This window comes from Vigna unguiculata, chromosome 11, assembly GCF_037176805.1.
Source record: "Vigna unguiculata cultivar grain cowpea cultivar isolate G323 ecotype 2 chromosome 11, ASM3717680v1, whole genome shotgun sequence".
NCBI classification, from domain to species: domain Eukaryota; kingdom Viridiplantae; phylum Streptophyta; class Magnoliopsida; order Fabales; family Fabaceae; genus Vigna; species Vigna unguiculata.
In genome coordinates, this window is record NC_140802.1 from 42,625,584 (window position 1) to 42,633,440 (window position 7,857).

Genomic DNA, 7,857 nt, shown 5'->3' on the forward strand with positions numbered 1-7,857 from the left:
TTTTTTCTTTGGTTTCTTAAAATCACAAAAAGAGAGTTTGAATATGTTAAACTGAATTCTCTATTTTTATGTATCTTAGGACACATTTTTTTGAAAGATTCCTTATTTAGTTCTAGAAAACATTCTTTAAACTACTTTGCCGAATAATCTGTGTAATGTAATGACAGAAAGAAAAAAAACTAAAAATCACAGATATCACAAGTAAACTACTTTTAAGGAAATCTGTTACAATGTACCCTAAATTTGAGGATACAGTATTTGTACATGATAATAAAAAGTAAAATGAGAATATAACACGAGACTCTAACAAACTAAGAATAAGTGGAAGAAGTAGTACTATGTATGTGTGTGTTGTGTAGTGGAGAGAAGAAACACATGTAAAAATAAAAATGATGATTCTTTCTTAGTCATAATAACAGACATAGAATAGAAGAAGAGTTAAACTGAACTGAAGAGAGAGATAGGTGAGTGGTGCGAAATTTACTGTAGTTTGGGCTATATTTTACTGATGTAGCGAATCTAATACACTAACGTGTCAGTCATTGACAGCTTCTGGTTTGGGAAGTGCAGCAAAAAAGGAAAATAAACGCCATTTCTCTTTCTTTGTATTGACATCAGTCGGTTATCACTTGGTCAATTACCCCTAATGTTTAGGAAATACATAAAATATATTTTGGATATTTCTCAGATTCACAAATAAAAACATAGGCTAAAAAAGAAAATAGAAACCAAATATGTTGAGCTTGGTTTGCTTCCTACCTTCATCTGTATTTAATCAGCCTCTAAATGGAACAAAACCCTAAGGGTTCTTGTAAGAACCAATCGCCGCCGGATTGATCTCTGTCACTGTTTTCTGTTTTTCATCTCACTGCACCATTTCCTCACTCCCTTCTCCCCCCTGTTCTTTCCCACCTTCATTTTATTCTTCTGTATATATTATCTCTCACAAAACATGTTTTCCTAGGAATTTCCTGTCTATAATTATGGGAACTAGTTCTAGGAAACATACAGTGAATTTTGCACTCTTTTTTTGTGTTTGATTATTGGGTGATTTTGTTTCAGCTTCAGAAGTCGCTTCGATGAGGAAAGCTTGATTTTTTTTGTTTTTCATTTTCTTCCAGTAACTGCCAGTTATATTCCTGCGAAGTTGTTAACATGGGGCGTGGAGGTTTACGTTTTGTGGTGGAAAAGGTTGAGCTTTTGGGTTTGTCGGGTTAGGGTTTAATTTCTGCTGCTAGGTAGTGATATGGTTTAGCTGTATGAGGGTGGTGATTGGAGAGTGGTGATCAAATTGGGATTTTGAAAAAATGCTGTCTGAATTTGAAAGAAGACCGATGATTGGGAGTAACGAGGGTTCTTTTGGAGATGAACTGGAGAAGGAGATAGGGATGTTGCTTCGTGAGCAACGCAGACAAGAGGCTGATGATCGTGAGAGAGAGCTTAATATCTTTAGGAGTGGATCAGCGCCTCCAACTGTGGAGGGCTCTTTGAGTGCTGTTGGAGGGTTGTTTGGTGGCGGTGGTGGTGGCGGTGCTGCTGGTGCTAGTGGTGCGTTTTCTGAGTTTCAAGGGACTAAAGATGTGAATGGGATTGTTTCTGAGGAAGAGCTTAGGTCTGATCCAGCTTATCTTACGTACTATTACTCCAATGTGAATTTGAATCCTAGGCTGCCACCTCCTTTGATGTCAAAGGAGGATTGGAGGTTTCAGCAGAGACTTAAAGGTGGAGCTTCAGTTCTTGGTGGAATAGGAGATAGAAGGAAAGTGAACAGGACTGAAGAAAATGGTGGTAGGTCGATGTTTTCTACCCCTCCGGGTTTTAACATGAGGAAACAAGAGAGTGAAGTGGACAATGAAAAAACAAGAGGTACTGCCGAGTGGGGTGGTGACGGACTAATTGGTTTGCCTGGATTAGGGCTGAGCAAACAAAAGAGCTTTGCAGAAATTTTTCAGGTGGATTGCCTCTTCTGCCATTGTTTGACTCCACCCTGCATCTGTTTCTATTTTTCCTGGATTGTGTAATTTGGCATTTTGTATTTTCACTTTCATCTGTGACAATATGATTAATTTATGCTCATGTTGTGAGGTTGGGTCTGATCTTTGGTCGTTTGTTTTACATGTGGTTTTTATGTTCTGATGTGTGGTATTGTTCAAACATTTTGATTAATTCATGTTATTCTTGAGGGGAGTGAAGTATTTGATCAATGATGCTAAATGATGTCATGAATCTGTCTGAGGTTTGGATTCTAATTCGTTGTTTATCGTGCTTTTTGTGATGCGAAGGTGGCAGCTTTACACATAGTGAATTCATCAGAGTTTTTATTTTCTATTTTCATACACTTCTGTTAATCCTTAAGGATTGTCCTATAGTAGTTATCCTCTGTGTTTCATACTGGCTCTAAATTTTTATGCTGATTGTCTAGATCTAGTTGATTTGTTACATTTTCCATTAAATCTTTTAGGCACGTTTTCGAAACAAATTTGTGTTTAGTTTTTGTAATACTGCACACATAGAGCATATTTGTATTCTTACTGTAGTACTATTTGTAAATTATAGCATGTTTGTGGTTGAGGTACCTTCCAGTGTCCGGTAAATTTATCACTGGATAACATTATGGCATTAAAGTTTAAGTTATTCTTGGAAATATAATTTACATGTTTCTGTTATAACCAAATTATAACATAATCTATTAAACTGAAGTAATTTAGTTACAACAGTCTCTTCTTCGCCATGCACTTTATATACTCAAAATACATTGTGCCATTCATTTATGTTCAGAATTTTTAGATACTCTTCCTTGCTAATTTTCTCTCAATGTTCAGTCTTTTCTCTTACATTCTCTCAGTATTGGTTTATGCTTCTCCACCAGTTACATTATTTTACATAATCGCTATAAATTTTTAACAATTGGAGATTGAATTGGCTTTGCACCCAGTACTTTTGGTGGATGTTATATATCACAGTATTGAAGTGAGGTACATGTTGATTTTAATCTTGCAGTCTATGTTTTTTGCTTGATCTACATAAAGTACATTTAAATCATTATTTGTTTGCCTTTGCATTCTGAAAGTTTTTTTGTAGCAATTATTGACATTTCTGATGTGAATTTAGCATATTTTTGCTTTTATGTTTTTGTTGGATTTCTTTATTTTCATATCGTTTTTTCGTTTGCCGGTCATTTACAACCTATAATGGTGCAGGATGATTTGGGGGGTAATACCTCGGTCACGGGCCCTCCTTCTCGTCCAGCCAGTCGTAATGCATTTGATGACAATGATATCATTAGTTCTACAGAAGCGGAGTTCGCTCATGTACGCCGTGAGTCTACGACCACAGATGGACCAAGGCCAGGAACGAATGTTCAAGGATCATCTGCTTCCCAAAATACTGGTCTGCCAGCTTCATATTCTTATGCTGCTGCGGTGGGATCTTCCTTGTCGAGAAGCACTACTCCTGATCCACAGCATGTTGCTAGGGCTCCCAGTCCCTCCATTACACCTATTGGTGGCGGCAGAGCCATTGCTTCTGATAAGAGAGGTGTTTCCAGTCCAGATGGATATAATGGTGTTTCATCTGGAATCAACGGGTCATCAGATCTTATGGCAGCATTGTCAGCGATGAATTTGTCAGCAGAGGACATGTTAGATGGTGATAATCATTTGCCATCACAGGTTGAATCAGATGTTGATAATCACCGAAGATATCTTTTTGGTAGGCAAGGTGGTCAGGATCATGGAAAGCAACATGCTTATTTAAAGAAATCTGAATCAGCTCACTTGCAAAATTCAAGTAAGAGCAGGAGCGGTTCTGATCCTAACAATGCATCCTTGGACAGGCAGGTTGAGCTACAAAAGTCTAATGTTCCTTCCAATAACTCGTATTTCAAAGGATCGCCTACCTCCCATTTTAGTAGAGGAGGTAGTTTGCCTCCTCAGTACCAGCCTTTAGATGGTACAAATTCGTCATTTAGTAACTATGGTCTGAGTGGATATGCTGGAAATCCAGCATTGGCATCCTTGATGACTAACCAACTGGGCACTGGTAATCTGCCTCCATTGTTTGAAACGGTTGCTGCAGCATCAGCAATGGCAGCCCCTGGAATGGACTCAAGAATTCTTGGAAGTGGTTTGGCTTCTGGAGCCACTGCTCCATCTGATGTGCACAATCTTGGTAGGATGGGAAATCAAATTCCGGGCAGTGCTCTTCAGGCCCCTTTTGTTGATCCCATGTACCATCAGTACCTGAGAACATCTGAGTATGCAGCACAACTTGGTGCTCTTAGTGACCCCTCTGTAGACAGGACCTACTTAGGTAATTCATACATGAACTTACTTGAGCTTCAGAAAGCTTATCTTGGGTCTATTCTCTCACCTCAGAAATCTCAATACAATGTACCACTGGGTGGTAAATCAGGCAGCTCCACTCCTCATGGTTATTATGGAAATCCTGCATATGGTGTTGGGTTGTCTTATCCAGGAAGTCCAATGGCAAACTCTGTTGTGTCCACTTCTCCAGTAGGACCTGGAAGTCCTGTTAGGCACAATGAACTGAATCTTCGTTTTGCTTCTGGAATGAGGAATTTGGCTGGGGTAATGGGACCTTGGCATGTAGATACTGGTAGCATTGATGAAAGTTTTGCTTCTTCTCTGTTGGAGGAGTTTAAAAGCAATAAAACAAAGTGTTTTGAGCTTTCTGAAATTGCTGGTCACGTTGTTGAATTCAGGTATTTTTTTCCTATTGATCTTATTCTTATGCGTCCATTCCGAAAATAATAATTTTGATTGCTCTATTATCATTGACAGTGCTGATCAATATGGGAGTCGATTTATTCAACAAAAGCTTGAAACAGCTACTACAGATGAAAAAAACATGGTTTATCAGGAGATCATGCCACATGCCCTTGCTTTGATGACTGATGTCTTTGGTAATTATGTGGTTCAAAAGGTAATGATTAATCTTTTGAGTAATATTTTGTAATTGATAGAAAAGCTGTTTTTATGATCTTTCTGTCACCTAGGTGTAACGTTTTTCAGATTAGCTTCTGTGTATCTCTGATGTAAAAACTCATATATAGATACATGAATGGGCTGAGGGATAAATCAATCTCTTAAGCATTTTTCTCATATTTTTATTCTAAAAGCGTAATACTATATGGTATATTGCAGTTTTTTGAGCATGGTCTTGCAGCCCAGAGAAGAGAATTGGCCAACAAACTTCTTGGCCATGTTCTGACACTTAGCCTTCAAATGTATGGTTGTCGAGTTATCCAGAAGGTATGAACAATGAAAGGTCGCATTTAGTCGATGTGTATATGTTTGTGAATCTAATTTTATGAGTGTGTTATGATTTTTTTGTTTGTTCAACTATGTATCCCTCTTTAGGCCATCGAAGTTGTTGATCTGGATCAGAAGATAGAGATGGTGCAAGAGCTTGATGGTAATGTCATGCGCTGTGTACGTGATCAGAATGGTAATCATGTCATTCAGAAGTGTATTGAATGCGTCCCTGAAGATGCAATCCATTTTATTGTCTCAACATTTTTTGATCAAGTCGTGACCCTCTCAACCCATCCATATGGTTGCCGTGTGATACAGGTAAGGTCTCTTCTCTGGTTATCTCACTCTTATTTGTATCTAAGATCATTTGTCATATAAGATGCCTTTTATGCAACAGAGAGTACTGGAGCACTGCAAAGATCCTATAACACAGCAGAAAGTTATGGATGAAATTTTAGGGGCAGTTAGTATGTTAGCTCAGGATCAGTATGGCAACTACGTTGTTCAGGTTTATCATTTTTTCTTTTTAGACAGTTTGGCTTCTTTCTTGTTGCCATGATAGCTGAAGTGTATTTTTATGGCTCTCATGATTGTTTGGTTTACTTTAGCATGCTTTTACTCTTGGCTGCAACGCTGATAATTCACCTTTATTTTAGAGAAATAGTTATGGTCTTCGACTGTAGTCCCAAAAATTGTGGTGTGACGATGTTTTTTGAAACTATTCTTCTTTATATTGAATTTTCTTACTTCGAATCTTTGCCTACGTTGTTGTGATCAATAGGTTTTTTCAACCAGAAACTTCTTTTTTTCTTGTTTATGATTTTCAACACAGTTTTATGTGTACAATTGTTTTCACTTATAATTCTTTGTTTTTGAAACTGTGACTTTATGTTGTAGCTTCCTGCCCTGTTTATTTATGTTTCTGAAATGCCGTCAAGGTTGAGGCTTTTTGTCCATAATACTACTTCTCTAGTGTCACTGTTTAGTATATATGTGGGTTGATTTCTTGCTTATACTTTCTTCTCTCCCTGATAACAGCATGTTCTAGAACATGGGAAGCCTCATGAACGTTCTTCTATAATAAAAGAATTAGCCGGCAAGATTGTTCAAATGAGTCAACAGAAGTTTGCGTCAAATGTTGTGGAGAAATGTCTGACCTTTGGGGGCCCTTCTGAGCGCCAATTACTAGTAAATGAAATGCTTGGCTCCACAGATGAAAATGAGCCTCTTCAGGTTCGTTGAACTTTCTTTTTCAAATACACGCCTTTCCCATTCTTTATTTGATGCAAAATTACAGGGAATGCTGATATACAATGTTAGGCCGACTCTAGATTACTTTTAGGTTGAATACCATCATAATTTTATTTGATTTTTAATGACTTCCAATGCAATTGTATGAACTAAACATAGGATCAGGAGTGTTTATCAGTGTTATGAATGGTTTACTAAAATTGATAATGGTTTGTCGCATGTTGGATGAGACTCTTCTGAAGTTCTGCAAAATTGTATTCATATTCTTCTATGTACAGGCAATGATGAAAGATCAGTTTGCAAATTACGTTGTACAAAAGGTGCTGGAAACATGTGATGATCAGCAACGCGAACTGATTCTTTCACGGATTAAGGTTCATTTAAATGCATTGAAGAAGTACACGTATGGGAAGCACATCGTTGCACGTGTAGAGAAACTTGTTGCTGCTGGAGGTATACCATACTTTGATCTGAAATCATGGTCCCAAATGTTAGAATGTAGTTTCTGAAAGATTATGTGTATGATTTGTTGCAGAAAGGAGAATTGCAGCTCAGTCTCCCCAACCTGCTTAGGAGGCTTAGAAAAATAATATTGTACAGCTAACTGAGGCTAGTGTGAGCTGCTGCTGCTTCTTCTTCTTCTTCTTCTTCTTCCTTTTTCCAAATGAAGAGGTTATATTTCCTATCTATGAAGATGGGTTGTAGCCAGTTGGAAATAAAGTTGTCGGTTGTACTGCAGAACTGTACATTTTGTAGCTTTAAGTCTATACAAAGAATTTAAGCTGAGATGAGGCTCATCACCTGAGGCCCCTGCAGAGGAAATATGACTATACAAGCCTTTTTATGCTGTAAAGATTATAAGATGCTGAGCTAGTTTTTAATTTTACGACGTGACTGTACAAAATCATGGCATGTGGAACTCCTGTTCTTGTCTACACGAGGACAGCTTCTTTTCTTCTCTTCTAGTCATGTATGCTTTTATTCACTTTCTTTCCCCTTTTGAGAGTATAATTTTATTGCAACTTTACATTTTCCTTTTCTTCTGTTATATCGATAATAAGTCTTCACTGTTTATGTTTTTATTCAATCACGTCTGAAAATCATTATGGTTCTCCAAAAGTAGGACAAACACATAGAAAAGAATGATATAAAATGATTGTAGAGTTTCAACGTTTCTGGTGCAAATATATGCTCCATTTTAGAGGTCTTTTTAAGTGTAGCTTTATATTAGTTTGTGATGCTGGTTTGACTTTTTTGCTGTGTTGGCAAATGAGGTTTTGTTCTTAATTGAAAAATATTGAAAGCATTTAAAGCATGGCCTTTTTTTGTT

At 37.4% G+C, this 7,857-nt stretch overlaps 1 protein-coding gene across 2 annotated transcripts; it reads left to right on the forward strand.

Moving 5' to 3' along the window:
* The first annotated feature begins 680 nt into the window (after positions 1-680).
* On the forward strand, positions 681-7,556 carry LOC114169751 (pumilio homolog 2-like). 2 transcript variants are annotated; one of them, XM_028055037.2, is made up of 10 exons: positions 681-811; positions 1,122-1,952; positions 3,201-4,723; positions 4,803-4,944; positions 5,166-5,273; positions 5,382-5,594; positions 5,674-5,784; positions 6,315-6,509; positions 6,806-6,980; positions 7,063-7,556. In XM_028055037.2, the coding sequence occupies exons 2-10, from the start codon at positions 1,308-1,310 to the stop codon at positions 7,098-7,100; spliced, it is 3,150 nt and encodes a 1,049-aa protein (XP_027910838.1). In that variant the 5' UTR covers positions 681-811; positions 1,122-1,307; the 3' UTR covers positions 7,101-7,556. The 2 variants fall into 2 exon arrangements, with proteins under 2 accessions (XP_027910838.1, XP_027910837.1); XM_028055036.2 differs by having other exon boundaries at positions 716-1,952.
* Positions 7,557-7,857: the final 301 nt, after the last annotated feature.

Bases quoted from the DNA above. Each gene is read 5' to 3' on its own strand.
- LOC114169751 (XM_028055037.2), top strand. From the start codon at position 1,308: ATGCTGTCTGAATTTGAAAGAAGACCGATGATTGGGAGTAACGAGGGT. The intron at 5,274-5,381 runs GTATGAACAATG...ATCCCTCTTTAG, and splicing joins GTTGTCGAGTTATCCAGAAG to GCCATCGAAGTTGTTGATCT. The intron at 6,981-7,062 runs GTATACCATACT...GATTTGTTGCAG, and splicing joins GAAACTTGTTGCTGCTGGAG to AAAGGAGAATTGCAGCTCAG.